Source organism: Haemaphysalis longicornis, unplaced genomic scaffold, assembly GCF_048455015.1.
Source record: "Haemaphysalis longicornis isolate Haplotype H1 unplaced genomic scaffold, Haemaphysalis longicornis Haplotype H1 scaffold_1, whole genome shotgun sequence".
NCBI classification, from domain to species: domain Eukaryota; kingdom Metazoa; phylum Arthropoda; class Arachnida; order Ixodida; family Ixodidae; genus Haemaphysalis; species Haemaphysalis longicornis.
In genome coordinates, this window is record NW_027526203.1 from 316,847,749 (window position 1) to 316,865,996 (window position 18,248).

General features: G+C 45.5%; 1 protein-coding gene across 1 annotated transcript in view; it reads left to right on the forward strand.

Moving 5' to 3' along the window:
* Garz (Sec7 domain-containing protein garz) overlaps window positions 1–18,248 on the forward strand; it is an 82,697-nt gene that overhangs the window by 19,562 nt on the left and 44,887 nt on the right. Inside the window, exons 12-19 of the mRNA XM_077682265.1 lie at window positions 2,233–2,489; window positions 3,890–4,092; window positions 6,245–6,368; window positions 11,032–11,157; window positions 12,852–12,934; window positions 12,997–13,060; window positions 13,340–13,612; window positions 17,289–17,465. Of these exons, the coding sequence (XP_077538391.1) occupies window positions 2,233–2,489; window positions 3,890–4,092; window positions 6,245–6,368; window positions 11,032–11,157; window positions 12,852–12,934; window positions 12,997–13,060; window positions 13,340–13,612; window positions 17,289–17,465 (1,307 nt within the window). The remainder of the gene's footprint in view (window positions 1–2,232; window positions 2,490–3,889; window positions 4,093–6,244; window positions 6,369–11,031; window positions 11,158–12,851; window positions 12,935–12,996; window positions 13,061–13,339; window positions 13,613–17,288; window positions 17,466–18,248) is intronic.

Below are 18,248 nucleotides of genomic sequence, written 5' to 3' on the forward strand. Positions count from 1 at the left end.
CAGTGTCATGCTCAAACAGGCTACTGGGAATTTAGAATTTCAAATGCCTCTGCAACCGACGACTACTTTTCACTGGTCTCCGCCCGTCTAATGATGTCTGCCTTCTTTCGTTCTTTTCTTGACCATGGCTCCGAAGGCACGTCACTGCAAACAAAGCAAACACGCATTTTGCTGCACCAGTCTCCATGCCAACAGAGCCGCTGCTGGGTCACAACGCCTCCCCTTCCCCTTTCGCATCCAATCACACCCGGCGTTCTCGTTGTAATGAGGCTATCCCCATGCTATTGATTTGATTTGATTGATTGATTGTAGGGTTTAACGCGCCGACGCAACGCAGGCGATGAGGCGCGCCGTAGTGGAGGGCTCCGGATTAATTTTGACCACCTGGGGATCTTTAACGTGCGCCAAAATCTCGTACACACGGGCGTTTTTGCTTTTCGCGTCCATCAGAAAAGCGGCCGCCGCGGTTGGGAATCGAACCCGCCACCTTGTGCTCAACAGCGCAACGCCTTAGCCACTGAGCCACCGCGGCGGGTGCCCCATGCTATTGCATCAAGGAGGTTGAGCAGGTGTCGAAGTGCTGTAACTCTGAAGGCATAGAGTTTCTGAGTAAGTACTGAAGGGCACCGAAGCGATGCGACGCGCGAGAAGTCATCATCATCACCTGCAAATCCATCAGGAGAAGCGCACTTGCAGGGGCGTTTGCAGAGCAGTGTTCGACATATGGAATGGGACGATGAATGAGAGTTTGATACACGCGTACAAAAGTGCTGTACTTTTGCATAAGATTTCCAAGGGGATGTTTGGACTGTTGGATGTATGCAACAATTGGATATATCCAAGTTCAATATATTTGGGATTGACTGTAATGTGCTACCCTGCTTTTTGTTGACGTGAGAATTAAGTTTTTTTGGGTTAGGTTTTTATTTCCACTGCAACCAAACTTATCAAAATTTTTCATTTATTTGATAACTTTTGTGTTGTGAAATTAAATAATTGGATGCCGCAGTCAAAAATGTTTTTACGTTGTCAAAATCAGTAGACACCACCGTTAACTACGGAATTCAGTCACCACTTTGGATGTTGCCCATGTTGGCAGGATTGATGAAAAAAAATGGCAGCTGAGGGAATGGGGTGGGGACAGCATGCCAGTTTTGTGTATTGAAAATTGACATTTAAATGTTGTTAGCGGCATTCGCTGTATTTGAAACTGTATATTTTAGTAGAGAAAACAGACTTTGACCTTCTAGTAATACTTTAGTGTGAGCTATATAGTTGGAACTTGATTTTACAAACTCATAGGGAAGGGCAAAATACTTCATAAAAATTCGGAATTTTATGAAACCAAAAGAATGTATTAAACAATGTTTGACAAGGGCATATGGGGCAGATAATAGAAGGTTGTCTGCAGGATTGAGAAATCTTCAAAATTGGTTTGAACCATGATAAGTTTATAGAGAAAGGTCTATTGATGTGGAGTCGTATTTAGTATTTAGACTTTCAGTTGTCTAGGGGTAGAAAGATTTTAGAACCAAAATCACCTCTTCAAGCTCTGCTGAGGTTTTAGCATGGCCTGATGGTGGGAGTGGTAATTTATTTTCCTTTAGGTAATGAAGGAGACACTAATTAAAAGTTGTTACACGGCTTGACTAACACACACTGTCGCATCCGAAATTTGTGGGACTTGTCCTGGAAATTTTATCCTTGGTTTTCCGTAGGGCGCATGAATGATGCCCTGCCTTTCTGTCTCTTCCTCCTCCTACATGACAGCTGGCGACCTCACAGCTGGTGTGGAAGGGGAAGGCAGAGGGAAGGACCCCCTCATTGTGCATAATCATTTTGACGCATAGCTGCAGATGTTGCCGCTTGCACAACTTCTTTTTGGTTGCCCATGAAGGATAACTAGCTCTTTGTTGGCCTCCAGAACACGTGGGGTTAGCCCTAGAAAAACATCTGCTATGGTGGCTGTGTGGCTAAGGTATCTCATGTCAGGCTGCAGGTTTTGATCTCAAATGCAGTGGTTGTATCGCTGAAGGGGCAGAACTCAGAGGCACTCGTGTACGATATTTGGTGCATGCTAGAGGGCGCCAAGTGGCCCGAATTAATTTGTACTCCTCAATTGTGGGACATGTCACGTAACCCTGGTGTTGTTTTTGGAATGTTAGGCCCCTTCCAGTTCCCAGGGTAAGCTGATGCAGCCTGCCACTGTGCCCCACTGCTGCCTTCTCCCAGGATCCCTCCTGGATGGCGACGGCGAGGGCTACCACGGGGAGGTGGCTGTGCCTGCCGAGCCGTGCCACGTGGCCCCCTTCGGGTACCAGCTGGGACAGCAGCTGGTGCACGCCGCCCAGGGTGGGCCGCCCCCGAGTCCCACCTCAGCCGCCAAGCCCCAGTTCAGGAGCTCCGTCTTCATGCGGCCGAATCGCAAGTCGGTCTCGGAAAACATCCCCTCGCACGAGGAGCTCATGGCCATCAAGTTCAAGAAGAAGGTGCGCCCTCTCGACGGCAGGCGCTCTTTCACACGTCCTTATCGTCTCTTGTCTGTGGCAGTGCAAAAAAGAAGAAAGAAGTCTGGCTTGTTGTTCTTGTTAATCTGTAGCTTCATGTTCATTTTTAATTCAGCGTTATGTTTTAGTTTAATATTTTAGGAGCCTTTCAAACTGTGGTCATGCTATGGTCACTTGATTTCTGAGAGATGCATTTACTGGTGTTTGGTTTTTCTGGATCAGTGTAACCATTACCAAGTGTGTTTACAAAATTGCCTTCCCTCGTGACAAAAATAACTCATGGAAAATACTAATTTGAGTATATTGATTTTTTTCTTTCTTGGCAAGGTGTTGTTATTGTTACTACAGTCTAGTCCACTTATAACAATATCCAAGTGCCAAGGAAAAACCCATCGTTATATCTGCTAATTGTTATGAACGGGAAAAAGAAAGACAAAACAGAGATCAAAACATTTTATTCGCATGCAAGCAAGGTCGTACTACTACTGATTTGCAGAAAAGCAGCCATAGTCGCTCAGCTTTCTTTGCTTTACGTGAAGCTGGGGCACATCTTTTTCAAGAGCATCTGTAGGTGCTTCACCTGGCTGAGCAAAAGGTCCTTGGCGGAAACAAAATCCCTGAGGGACTGTATCACGCGTTGGACCTCCCTCCTGTGAAGGCCCTACCTGAGTAGGCTGCTCAACCGCGCCATCCGAGTATCACTGTCCCGCTGTCCACAGCACGTATTCGCGCGATGATTGCCTCTTCAGGGAGGCACTTGGACGTTTCCAAAACACCGGCTCCGATGCCCCCTTTGCAGAAAAACGGAGGCAGTTGAAGAGACACCCAGTCAAATTTAAAGTGGTGCACACGGGACACACCAGGCGAACATAGGCGAATGTGTGAGTGAGCAGTGCCGGCACCGGCGGCAGAGTTCGTAAGCAGCCGCAAGGACAATGCCAAAGCGCCGGCGCCAGGAGGGGGGTCCAGTAGGGAAACTTCTCTCCTCCTCCTTGCGCTTCCTTGTCAGTGGCACAGTCGACTCGTTTTCTGAGGGCTGGAAGGGATGCGAGGCGCATGCCGTCGGCGTGGAGAGCCAGCGGCAGCTCGCGTTTTCGGTGCACGCTGTTAACGGATTCAATCGTTATATCCGATATGGGGGCACTGGAGCATTGTAATGATTTATTTTACCATAGAAATCGTACAAAAGTGGACGGGGCCATAGTTGTTCATGGTTATGTCCGATGTATTGTTATACACGGTATGGTTATAAGCGGACCCCGGTATGGTTATAAGCGGACCCGACTGTATACTACTATTGAAACTGCTGGCGGCCATTCTGAGAATGCTTTGCATTAATTGCTCTTCTTGCCTGCCTTTTTCTTGGCCGTGATGGTGGACAGCTCCTGGCATCAGGCACTGAGCACTTCAACAGCCGCCCTAGCAAGGGCATTGAGTTCCTCCAGGAGCATGGTCTGCTGAGTGACCCCCTAGATCCCACTGAGGTGGCCCTATTTCTCAGGGACAACTCGCAGCTGGATAAGAAGAAGATTGGAGAATACATTGCCAACCGCAAAAACCTCAAGGTCCTTGACGCCTTTGTCAAGTGAGCAGCTTGTTCAGTTTTGATCATTTGCATGCGGCCTGTGTCCAAGGACAAGCGTACGTTTTTAATGGGGGGGGGGGGGGGGGAATGTTGTTGGCAGAGTGTGTTAGAGGTTGATTGATTGTGAGGTTTAATGTGCTGACGTTACACAGGCAATGAGGTGCGCCGTAGTGGAGGGCTCCGGATTCATTTTTTCCACCTGGGGATCTTTAACGTGCTGCAAAATCTCAAACACATGGGCGTTTTCGCTTTTCACCTCCATCAGAAAAGCGGCCGCCGTGGCCGGGATTCAAACCCGCGACCTTGGGCTCAGCGGCACAATGCCTTAGCCACTGAGCCACCGCGGCGGGTAAAGTGTGTTAGAGGTACACATTTGATATCTAGATTTGTTTGACTCCATGTATGTAAACAATTTCATTTTATGCCTAAAAATGGTTCATTTCACTTTATTTGCTGACTAAGATTCCTGAAAAATTGCGAGTTGCGCAGAGGTAAACTGTTTAACCTTTACTGTTGAGGTGTAAAGCTGCTTTTTTTTTTTTTTTTTACCTCAGCTTAGCCATTAACAAATGCTTCATTTATTGCCCTAAAGCATAAACAAATTCTGTGGCTCAGGGAAAAGGTTTCAATTGAAAAAATTGGCCGCGTATCTGCTCCTTCCGTTGCAAATGTCGTCAAAAGGCGATAGTCTTTGTAGATATTTGCCAAGGAAATGCCCCCCTTTGTTTTTCCGCTCACCTTTTGTGCTGTTCCTGTACCGTTGCGCTCATCAAAAGGCTAACACACTAAAGGTTTGCGCAAGGCGATTTGGATTTACAGCGTTCCACTGCTACAGGCCGGGTTCCTCGATGCCAGCGTTGCAGTACGGCGGAGACGCGCGTGAATGGAGGCGGCCGACTAGAAGGTTTATAGAGCCGCGTGGCCATGCTCCACGTGCGTTCCAAGCAGAACGCGGAACCTAGCTAGTGGAACCTTTCGTTGCTGTTGCCGCGTGATTTTTCATATGCCGCCAGGAGGCGGCGGTTTTTTTTCATTAGATGTAGAATATCATTTTTTATCGAAAAACCAAGGATCCATGAATTTTTTAATAAAGGAACACTGTAAATATCCCTTGTGTACTAAATTCCTGTCTTATATTTGCGTAATATGTTGTTCTTGTTCAACAAAGTTGACAAGTAGAACATATAAACCAGGCTTAGACGTTTACATTTGGCTGTGAGTATATAAGACTATTGTGCAGTAAGCATTTTACTTTGGCCGGGTGGCTGAATCGAGTTACAGACAGACAGACGGACAGACAGACATACAGACAGACCAAAATTTCTGGGTTTAAATAGCCCAAGAAAGACTATCGTCTTTAAAAGTCTACGGGATACTGTCATGGAGTTTGCATGATATACTATAGACCAAAAAATTATGTTAGCACTATGGGCCTTTTCAGACACATGGCCTGGAAAGTCTATGTTATCCAGAAGTGCCATGTTCTTTCCTGAAGTCCTTTGTGATTGTGACACCTTCTCATTGTATAAGAGCCTTTAATATTTTGATAAGGTTCACTAGCACAGTGTCTATTTAATTAAGCAACTCGTGCATCTTGACAAAGGATGCTGGAGCAGGATTTTGAATTCAACTTGTCACAATGTCATTAGTTTCAACATGCTGTTTTGCATGTGGCAAGTGAAAAAAAGTTTCTTTTCTGTGGCAAGGGGGGAAGTGCTACCTCGGGCTGGGTGCAACTGGGATTGAAAGGAAAAAACATTAGGGCTTTATTTAAATGGGGCAGTGGGCATGCTCCAGTGTGTATGTATCGAGCAGAACACTTTATTATTCATGTGTATTTAAGCTTGCTAGTAAGGTTCCCAAAGAACAAGCGAAATCTTCACAATTCTATTGTTATTGTATACGGAATTTGCTCTGCTGGTCGTGATTATAAAAATAACCTTTTGCAGTGAACAGCATGTGTATGGAAGTAATGTTCATTAGGGCTAGCAAGTGCTTGTGTTTTACCTCCAGGGGTGTTTAAATACTTTTCTGAAACTTATTGCGGCCTTATGCTTTTACATGGATAGTGCTAAAATTTTCCATGTTTCTACCTGTAATATTTTATTGCAGGAGCAGAAGTTTTACATGTGTTGCTTTGCTGTGCTCGCAGATCTTTCAACTTTGCGAACACGAGAATCGATGAAGCACTCCGAATGTACCTTGAAACATTCAGGCTTCCCGGTGAAGCACCGCTCATCTCATTGCTGATGGAGCACTTTGCAGAGCACTGGCATGTGAGTGAGCCTTGAAATCATGGGCGTCTTATTTCTATTTCTGTTGAGCAAGCACTCCTTCAAGGTGCAGAGCAGACCTGGCTGTCTTCATACTTGATTGCCTAGGTTGTTGCGTTGCTTTGCTAGAACAACCCTTAAATCCTTTGTCGCGAGAAATGTGCACTACCGTATTTACTCGCATAATGATCGCACCCCTGAAGTTTATCGTCAAAATACTTTTTTTTATTTCCCGCGCAATGATCGCACCCTGAACTTGTCGCACCCATATGCCGTATGTGTGCCAAGTCCGGCTCACGATGGTCGTGCTTACCTACGTTTCCTCCTCTTTCAAAGCAGACATGGCTACGTTATTGCCTCAGACTTGCCGATATTTGCGATATCGGCAAGCATGAGTTCATTATTGGTGCGGAAGAAAGTCTCACTAAATGCACATAGTGTACTCCCAAGACAAAGAAAAAAACGCACTCAGCTTGCTGTGTCGGCAGCCGTGTCCTACACTGTGACAGCAGTAGCCCCTTATTGGTCGTCCTGCTCTCACCTCGCAGCAAACTCGTTCCAACGCGTTCCGTAATTCATGAAAATACTACATTTTGCGCCACTTTGCAACGCGGCTGGCGGTGGTCGGTGGAGTTTTATTAAGTTTTTATTTAATATGTTTATTATGTTCATGAGACCTATCGTAAAAATTCTGACCTCCAACTTGCTTGCGTTTTCTGCGCTGAAACTTTCTTTGTGAAAAATTTACCTCGCGTAATGAACGCACCCCTAAATTTGCATCATATTTTTTGAAAAAAAAAGTGCAATCATTACGCGAGTAAATACGGTAGTTTGAGATTCCCCTTCGGAAATGCGTTGTTGGAAGAAATCTGGGCTCTAGAAAGCGTCTGGAAAATATATCCAGAACTTCCCTTTGCAACAGGATGTGTGCAGGCTTCTTCATGGGCTATTCTAAAGTGACATTCTCAAGGGCCATTGTTGTAGCAGTGGCTTCTGCTATGTCGCCTGCAGTTCATGCTTGCTTTATCCTCAGCTACCTCTTTCCTGCTCTCATGCCACCACACTCTTTCCATTTGTAAATGATTGTCAACTAAAATTCAGTCGTTTCTCTCTAATGAACGAGAGCGGCATGGCGTGTAGAGGTAGGGTACTGTCTTCTGCATATGTAGTGCGTGGCCCTCTTGGACACATTAACAGGCAAGCTTGAATGAAGGCTTTCAAAGTGTCTCAAAAACTTGCCTTGTATAAAGTCGGGGTTGGTGCCTGACTGTAATGGGAGCCTCGATATGTCGGGCGCGGCCTGACTCATGATCCCAGATGCTGCTGCTTTTAACATCATATGCACGAAAGTCATTTTGCTTAGAGCTTTTTTACTAGCACTCCTCTTGCAATATGCATGGACTTCTGCTTGCAGAAGCATGTTTTAACGATTTAGATGTACGCTGCCAGGTACCAACATAAGCAATGCACAAAGGATGCAAAAAGGGGCTTGCATGCATCAGTAGTTCTAACCGATACAGGTTCCATAGGGACCTAGAAAATGTGATGAGGGACAGCATGGTTATAAGTGGAGTGTACATATGGCACGTCAAAGCTTTCTGCTTTTGTTTTTAAAAGCTGTTCATATGTTAGTTTCGTGTACGTTTTGGGCAATGTATTTTTACGCACCTCTGGCACAGCATGTAAAATCCAACTGAGAATTTCCTACAGTGTGTGTGCTTTTCTGAATGGCCAGAATTTTTTAATTGCTGCCATAGCTCGACAGAAGAAGAGTGAGGGAATTTCGTTCTGCAGTGAGCATTTCAAAGATCTGTTCAAATGCCTTTGTGGGCCCCCAAGAGTCCATCTGTTACTCATCACAAGGAAAGTTTAAACAAATAGGAGCGTTGATTTTTGAAGGTCCTAAGCTCTTGCTGTTACATGTCAGGGGAAAATGAGTATGATGAACATGCAGGAGCATCAAAATGACATATTTCACCTTTCTTCAACTATCATTGGGCAAAAGAAAACAAATTTCTCTAATCTTCTGGGGCAGCTTCTCCTGATACTCTCTTGTAATAGTTCCATGAGGAGTGCTGGCTGCTCACTTGGGTCATTCTAAGTAATGTACAGTGTAGTGTGCATTGCATTGTGAGGCACAAACACAAGTACAACAAATGGGCAGGGCCAAAGAATATTGATGGCAATAAAAGGGTGAGTTTGATGCTGGGCATTTTGGCACACTTAAAGGACCCCTACTTAGGCCAAGTTGTGACCCCGGATCCCAACCATGAGGCAGCGATAATTAGAAGGATAAGAATGGGGTGGAGTGCATACGGCAGGCATTGTCAGATAATGAATGGCAGCCTACCCTTGTCCCTGAAGAAGAAAGTGTATGACAGCTGCATCTTACCGGTACTCACCTACGGGGCAGAAACTTGGAGGCTCACTAAAAGGGTTCAACTTAAATTGAGGACGAGTAAGAAGAGAACGGAGTGGGTCAGTGAACAAACGCGTGTTAAAGACATATTAGTAGAAATTAAGAAGAAATGGATGGGGGCAGGGCATGTAATGCGAAGGCAAGATAACCGTTGGTCATTAAGGGTAACAGAGTGGGCCCCTAGAGAAAGCAAGTGTGGCAGGGGGTGACAGAAAGTTAGATGGGCAGATGAGATCAAGAAGTTTGCGGGGATAAATTGGTGGCAGTTAGCACAGGACCGGGATAATTGGAGATTAATGGGAGAGGCCTTTGCCCTGCAGTGGGCGCGGATAGGATTATGATGATGATGATGGTGGTGTGATGATGATGATGATGATGCAAGGACCCCTGCAACACTTCTTTTTTTTTTTTTCAGTTGCCTTTCGTGCTTTACGTCCATTATTCATGTCATGCAGATATAGATGCCAAAAGAATTATCATGATCCATGCAGAATTGAAAGAGTTATTAAATTTTAAATCTAAAAATACAGGCAAATTGAACGTCGCTCTCTCTCTTGAAACCAGTGGACTGCTGCTCGCTTCCCATTTCCTTTGTTGACGTTGTATCACGGGACCTACGAGGGCAGCAAAAACTGCCACGTTCTGGAAGTTTTAAGCCCCGGCTTTCTGACTTGGGAAGCTCCTTTCCACGCTTCTTGACGGCGTCATTCGGTGGCACTGCGCCGACAAGGAGGAGAAGGCAGAGGCGCGTGCCAAAGTGACCTGCCCGCTGCTGTGTTGATGTGTCTTGCTAGGCTTATTTTTCTGAACTCTACCATACTCTTCAAGCTACTTTTGGTTAACCGGGCGGCTGTTCCTAACAAAATCTAGCTTGAAGTTATGCCCAGAGTTGGGCGCTACATTGCTACTGGGGCGTGACGTGAATTGCACTTGTGCGTTCACAGGAAGGCACGAAACAGTCGCATATCCTGGTTTAAAAAAAGGAGCTAGTAAGATGCTCACAAAAAGAAGAAGAAGAAGAAGAAGAAGAAGCATCTGTGAGGTCGAACCACCGACCCTCAAAATCGAGGGGGAGGTGCCTTAACCACTCAGCCATTCCAGCAACTTGGCGAGGTGCAATAATTTGGCATGCAACGCCTGTGCATTAACGAATATGTGTGTGTAGTTTTTGACGTTTTTCGGATGTTCTGGCAGTGATAACGTTTGTTTATCCCGAACCAATCTTGCAAATAAGCCCCGTCATGCTAATACTGCAAGAAATTCAGCCAGAGCTCCCTTGTTTAACTCATTAAAAGCTATCGCTTCGTCGCAATCTCCCCGACGCAGGCCAAGTTAGTCATGAAAGGAATGCACCACTGGAATTACAGTTGCCTCTGGTAATAGTTTTCCAAAAAAAAATAGCTTGGTTGAATTTGTCTTACTGCAGCTGATTGCTGCTAGAGAAAAAAGGTGTGAGTATTTTTCAGTGAATGGAGTGGCGCTTCCCTGTATGAAAGCACATCCCCAAATGTCGAGACACTCGGGGTGGACTGAAAACCACGAAGCTGTAGTTCACTTTGCGTTACTCGCTGACTACGCCACTTCCGTTGTCAACGTTGATATCTGCCGAGGATAGATATCATCATATGGAACGCAGACAGACGATTTGGCATGCATTTTAGCAAAGCGCGCAGACGCCGGATGATGCTCAGAGCGGTTCATGCATGGCTTGAAAGGGTACGCAAGCGCTCGAAGTGGGCAGCAGTATCTGCCCTCTGTTACTATCTGCGGTCAAGTTTTTATGCTTCCTTTAAGGAAAAAATATTACCTAAAGCATTCTTTAGGCTCATTTGGTAGATACTGTGACATATATACGAAATATTGCAAGCTCAGCCAATTTTAGGGTGCGTGGGGTCTCCATGTTGTGTTGTCATATCTTGAGGCTATGGTTATGACGTCTACAAATACAAGCATTTGCTTGTATTTGTAGAATTAAATAACTTTCTTATTTCCGCACTGATCCTGATTACTCTTTTTGCGTCTGTATCTGAACAACACAAATAACAGAAGTAGGGCCCGAAAAGTACCTGTAAGAAAAGCGTTGCAGAGGTGGTTTCACAAATTGTGGTGCTTCATCCCCGCAAGTGTTGCCTGTTCACCTGTTGCTGGTAGCTTACGTTTTTCATTCTGCGATGTGCTCACTGAAGCCTTGTTTGCACTTCCATAGGAGCTTACGTGTGCATTTTGGTTTATTCCTGGGTCTTCCAGAAAAGCGTGAATGAGCCATTCGTGAACAGTGATGCGGCCTTCACTTTGGCCTATGCCGTCATTATGTTGAACATGGACCAACACAACCACAACGTCAAGAAGCAAAACACTCCGATGACAGTGGAGGTAAGGACTTCTCATTGACGCAACAGCGCAGTGGAACCTTACAATGATAAAATCTCTACGCTACCACGTGGAGGGTCCTAAACCTTCCGCCCCTGGTGAGTTCCCTGCATCTGCTAGCGACTGGGGGACTGCAATGATTGGGCTGAGAATTGCACAACAGGAATACTGGTGATTCACGCGTGGAAGGAATAGATTTAAAGGGAAGGAACATTGCACACGTAGAACAGGAGAGAATGGCGGCACTTTATAAAGCATGGTGAAAACGTGGTTGGATGAGGGGAGATAAAAAGTTCACGAGCATTCCCCCAAAATTTCTGGCCTTTGTACATGACTGTTCTCGTGGGGTCCATGAGGGCTCGCGCAAACGTCCTGAAAAAGGAACGAACTCATGTTCTTCTGCGGTGGTAGACGCCGCCCTCGTATCGAGGATTGTGCAGGCGGCGCGGCCTTCAGTGCATTGTACACCTGTGCCTTCAATGCATTGCACACCTGTGCCTCTGCCCCACCGTGCCCTGTTCTGGCCATCTTACTTCTTGATCTCTGTTCTCCCTTGGTGCTGCACCTCTTCTTTCTCGTTTTCCTCCAGTTGCAACCGCTTGGTTTCTCTGGTATTTCAACTTGCAATCTTCTTTCTTCTTCTTTTCTTCCTGTTAGTTTACTTGCGCGGCCATCCTTTTGCACGGCTATTCTGTCACAGAGCATAGCGCAAAGTGTATGCAGACAGAATTGTGCCGGTGGGGCACTAATATGGGTGTCCAATGTAGTGATGCAGCGGGCACTTGGTTAAACCGAGCGGCAGCGCTTCTGGTGGCAGGGCAAGGAAGACTGAAGACGCTTCTATGGGTGCAGTCCGCTAAGCAAAGGCACAGGCGCTGTGGGTGGAGCAAATGGTCAGCCAAGGCCATTCCTTGCTTTTTTGAAATCAAACTCCTACAGTGAATATCCAGTCTATCAAAGCGAGACTTGTGAAAGGGCCACAGGGAACTTTGCTCCAAACTTTTGGGTGGCTTTAGAAATTTGGGGGGGGGGGGCTTGTAGATTGTCTTGAAAGTGTGTGTGTGTGAGCCCACACGGTTAAGCTGCTTAAAATGCTAGAACTTCTCCTTGCCGTATTTGCGACATTTTAGTGTTTATGCTCAGAAATGATGCGCGGAAACAAACTTTTTTTTTAGTCAAGTAATTTTTTGAGTGTCGTTCAAAGTATAAACAACATCTTTAATGGGTTCCTGGCCATTTTTTTGTGTTGTAATGGCATTGAGCACTTACATGAAATCAGTGGTTAAAAATTTATTTCTGAAATGAACTTCGGAGGTTAGGGGATGCAGATCTGTAACAAAAATCAAGATCAAAATCCGCAAGGTCTTTTACTGTGAGGCACTTTCACTGAATTGTTGAAATAAGTCTTCTGTGCCCATTTGACTGTGCCGTGTCTACTCAGTTAGAGTACTCTGTCTGATGATACTTAGCTTCTAATAGATTCTGTATGCTGTTGTGCACTTTATTACTTGATTTGCATCAATTTCTATCCTTTTGACTTGTTGGAAAGTCAGCTAAATGCTAACATTTTTTATTGCCTGACAGGCTTTGAACTAATGCAGTTTTGCTGTAATTGTTTTCGACACTCACTGTTGCTTTCACCCAACTAAAAAAAGTTCTAAATTACCAATGCTGGCTCGTTGGGCTCGCATTACTAGGACTTCAAGAAAAACTTGAAAGACGTCAACGGTGGCAAAGACTTCGACAAGGACATGCTGGAGGAGATATACAATGCCATCAAGTAAGTCGCAGCGGCTCCAGGTCCATCTAAAACAGTTACATAACTGTTGGAACCTCTTGCAGGAATGAGGAGATTGTGATGCCTGCCGAACACACTGGGCTGGTTAGAGAGAACTACCTCTGGAAGGTGAGTGGCTGTGTGGCACACTGGAGCTTTGCTACCTCGGAGAGTATGGTGGAATTTAGATTCATGCAATGTGGCCTTAGGTTTTCAAGATGGGTTGCGAAACGGTTGCAGCAGTGAGCCTGCTTTTAGTTTTTGGCAGTGCAGGCTCAGAGGGAGTAAAGGAGCGTTTCAGGGGCCACTGTACCAAATGCAAAGTTACACCTTTTAGTTCTTTTTTGGGCACTTCAAAAGAAGAGTTATCTGGCGGCTGCAGCGTGCCGGGTGTGTGTGTGCACGCAGGTTCTTCTGCGGCGGGGTGCGAGCAAGGCGGGCCGCTTTGTGCACGCCCCCAACGGGCTGCTGGACCACGACCTGTTCACGCTGGTGTGGGGCCCCACGGTGGCGGCACTTGCCTCGGTGCTGGACCGGGCCCCCTGCGAGTCGCTCGTGCTGCAGCGGGCCCTGGGCGGATACCGCAAATGTGCTATGGTGGCCGCACATTATGCCATGAGCGACGTTTTCGACAACCTCGTCATCTCCCTCTGCAAGTTCACCGCCCTCAGCACCGCCGAGGCAAGTGCCGCTTGCTTCTCCGGCGTAGTTCTTGGCTGGGAGGAGGTACTCGTGGGTGACATTTGGGTGAAGCAGGTAGATGTATGGGTTCTGTTTGGGGAGTTAGTTACATGAAGGGCAGATTTTTGAGAGCGCAGAGAGACCTCAGGTTTTGCTCTCGTGATCTTAAGCCTATCTAAGTCCACTGCAGGCCTTCATCCTGCAGTGGATGTAGATAGGTTGTTGATGGTGATGATGTGGATGAACTTCTCTTTCATATGTATCATTTTTCACCTGTCGTAATTATTTGATTCTAATGTGCACCTTGTTTCTGGGGAACAAGGTGCCCAAGAGTCGTAAGTGTGTTAGAGCCAAGCTAAAGCCGTACTAATGATTTAGTACCATTATTGACAGAGCAGGGCAACTATAGTTGCATGTTGGCATGAGCAAAGCGTAAAAAAATCGCACAGCCCATGGCAGCATCAACACCACAATAAAAAAAAATGCACAAAAAGCTCATCTTTTCACACAGACCAAAGGCACCTTCTGCATCGTATTCCGCGCCACAGCAGCTTGAAAAAAAAAAAAAAAAAAAAACAGAAAAAAAAAACGTGTGCAGGAGATCATTGCCTTTTGGTGGGTTATCGACAAGGTGCAAAGGTCACATGCAACCTGAGTGACCTCACGAAGGAGAAAGAGCAGTTAACATAGTACGGTGCAATGTGCCCCTCGGTGCAGGTAAGAGGATTACCGCTCTGTGGCAGTCTCTCAGTGGATAACGCAATATAGTATTTTTAATTTTCATGACCCGAGTTGGGAGGTGTGGACCCTGCGCAAGGGAATACAGTACAGCGTGATTCATTGGGGGTGAAGAGCTGTCCTAACACTATGATGCGTATAAATGGCTTGCCCTTTAGAGAAAATTATGCACTTTTGTTCGTTCTGATTGTGAAAATCAAGTGCGCATTAGATTGGAGTAAGTATGGGAGTACAATTTCCTGTATTATTCTGGCAGGAGTCTGAGCTATATGGTATTGAGTATAGTTCTAATTTTCTCCGAGTTGATTTGTTTTGGTGCTCGGCATATGTAGTGAGGCACTGTCAAATTTCCTTGTAATCAGTGGGAGATCCAGTGTTTCAAGACTAGCACTGCTAAACCTACAAAGCATGCCCCTCCACTCCTTGCCCAAAGTTGTCCTTGCCTTTGTCCAAAATGCTGGCTGCTTCAGATAGGGCTTCAAGTTGTGCCTGACTGTAGCTTCCTTTGTTTAATTTTTCTCACTGCAACTTGCTTGCTGCACAAAGTTACATGTAGGCTTGATACTTGCCATCAGTTAAGTTGCCTTGAGCAGCGCATGGGTCCAGAGCAGATTCTTGCTTGCAGACCTGAGGTTAGTTGTACAAAACCCTTGATAGTAAGGTGGGCAGTGCTGTGAACTTTGCTCGCACCAATTGGCAGTGGCACTGAGTTGAAGGCCGCAACACACAAAGTGCTGCTGGCAAGCGTAGTAGTAGCCTTGTATTGACATTACCACCCAGTGCACAGCAGTGAAGAGATATCTTACTGGGCAGACACATGCAGCAGCTCATGAAACTAGTGCAACTCGCACATTGGCTTGTAGCGTGCTTTGTTTGAGAAGTTAATGCTACAGCCTGCAGTAGGTGCAGATTCCCAGCTTTTGCACTAAGGAATTCTTGTAATGCAGTTGAACCCTAATGTAGCAAACTTCAGTATAACAGAAACCTTGATATAATAAAGTAACCAGTATAACAGAAACCTTGATGTAATGAAGTAACAAGGCTTGCATAGCATCTGCTCATTGAACTTTATATATGTTTGGAGTCATTAGCCGAACAAATGTTTATTGTCTATTCAATGTAACAAAGCCTGTGACAGTAAAAATTGATGTACGTACTTGAAAAGGCAATTTCTCGTTCACAATGCGGAAGTTGGGGCAAAATTATTGCTAGCATGAACGACTTAGGCCTTCGGATGCAGTGATGCAAGACTTGCCGCAAAGCATGCAAGCATCAGAGGCCACCGACAATGCAGGCAGTCGCTGAAGGTATCAGATTGCTTAAATGGGCATAGCAGCTTTCTCTCTTTGTTGCTTCCTTCTTTTTCTTTCTGTCTGCAAGTTGCTGTGTATTGGCGTTTTCCTTCACTCATCACGTTGCTAGTTCGCTTTATCTCGTTGCCACCCCCGGAGGTTCATAGTTTGTGCCTCAGCCTTTTGATGGCTTTTCATCAATAGTGTTAGGGCTGCATCGCCCACCCCATAGCACAATATGAGGGGGGGGGGCAGCACTGCCGCAGAGTGGCAATCCTGTCAACAGTAGAAAGGGAGCACGCACACGGCGTGCTGCCAGCTGAACTGCTGTTCTGGTGGACTGGGAGCATAACCGGGGTATTTCTTATTTGCAAGAGCTTAAGGGGGGACACTCCTCTTAAAACTATTTCTTTTAATTTTTAAGTAAACTCTGTGAAACTTGTCAGTCTTGCTGCTTTCCCCTCACTGATTTCAAAGATGACATTATTTTTTTAATTGGTCAATTAGGTCCTGAGATAATTAGAGGTAATTAACCAATTTTGGAGGAACAATAGACAAAACTGTGTTGGTCAAAACACTGTAATCTTTACATTTTCCAACACTATGAACCCTGGTGAGTGCAATAAGACAACCAGTTTTTTTATTCATCGCTTGGAACTGATTTTACTGCTCATTAAACTTCAGTGTTTGAAGTTGGCACTCAAAATGGCTCCTTGCCAGTGTTGCCACCAAGGTTTAACGAGCTGTAAAATTAGTTCCAAGCGACACATCAAAAAACTAATTGTCCTATTGCACTCACCAGTGTTCATAGTATTAGAAAATGTAAAGATTACTGTTTTCTTACCAACACAGTTTTGTCTATTGTTCCTCCAAAAATGGTTAATTACCTCTAATTATCTAGGGACCTAATTGACAAAAAAAAAATAATGCCATATTTGAAATCAGTGGAGGAAAAGCAGCAAGACTGACAAGTTTCACAGAGTTTACTTAAAAATTAAAAAAAGTTTTTTTAAGAGCAGTGTCCCCCCTTAATGACCTGAGATTGGCACAAAGGTCACATGCGTGGCCTATACAATATGCATGGTATTGTGCCTTTGCACCAATTTGCTTTTGATGGTAATAATGGGAAACAAAGGAAATTAAGGCAGGGCTAAATTTGTGCCATGCAACAGCTGCCTTCCTTTGGCGTGAGAGATTATGCCTTTCACACTTTTTTTTTCCTGTGTTGACAGGTGCCTGTAAAAGTAATGTGAGCAAAAGTGTGTGCCCCATTCTGTAGCTGGCATGTATGTTTGTCAGTGGCTTAGATGTATAGGGTGACATGTGCGCTCAATGAGCGATCAAATTCTATGCAAGGGTCAAGGTTCTTATGAATGCAGCGTGGCACAGATTTTAGCCGTGAATCAGTTTCAAGAAGTACAGCGGATTACTTTCGAACCTGTTTTGAGTGAGGGCTTACAACTGGCAAGTAAATTGGTTTTGCTAGTGCATGCTAGGCATGAATTTTTGACGTAACAAAGTAAAGTGGCAATTGTAATGACTTTGTTATATTGAGCTTAATTGGTATAGAGTTGCCCTGTTGTTCCTTGGCCCCCATGTTGCATCTGGGTGAACACTCATTACCCTACCTACACGCCTAAACGCAGAACCCCGAAGCAGTACCCATGGCACTGGGCTCTAGCCAGAAAGCGCAGCTGGTAGCCAAGATGGTGTTTGGGCTGGCACAAAGGCATGGCCACATTTTGCGCGACGGCTGGAAGAACCTGGTCGACTGCCTGCTACAGCTCTACAAGGCCAAGCTGCTACCGCCTGCACTAGTCACTGTGAGTGTCCACTACGCACAGCAGCTGACCTCTTTGTGGTCGGTGCCTACCTTCTGCTGGCCAGGTGGCACTGTCACGCTTTCCCCATCCTAATGACATCTTTGCAGGGCTAGTGTATTTTAGTGAGTGCATGTCCTGCAACCAGTGCAAATGTTTTCAGCTGTCAACTGCATCACCTGAGGTTGCTGCCATCTCATGTAACCACACTTCTTGCCCTATCTGCCTGTAGTGTTGCAGAGCTGTGTAACTATGTTGTCAGAGCCTAGATTGGAAGCTGTAATTGCATGTAGTACTTTACATGTATTTTTGTTCGTACACTAAATGTTTCTCAAATTCAACCATGTCGCAAGTTTTTTAAAATCTTGTATTTAATTTCACAAAATAGCACAAAAAACAAAGGATGACCAAAAAGCTTCTTTTATTTTTCTTGTGATGTCTGCATGCTGCATATTTCGTTGTGTACTTTTTTAAAAGCAGGAGTGGGCATATGAGATAACTGATTTATGATTGATGGCAGGGTTTAACGCGCTGACGCAACTCATGCGATGAGGCGCGCCGTAGTGGAGGGCTCCGGATTAATTTTGGCCACCTGGGGATCTTTAACGTGCGCCGAAATCTCGTACACACGGGTGTTTTTGCTTTTCGCCTCCATCAGAAAAGCGGCCGCCGCGGCCGGGAATCGAACCCGCGTCCTCGTGCTCAGCAGCGCAACGCCTTGGCCACTGAGCCACTACGGCGGGTTATGAAATAACTTATAATCTATATTTCTATGCCTGCATATGC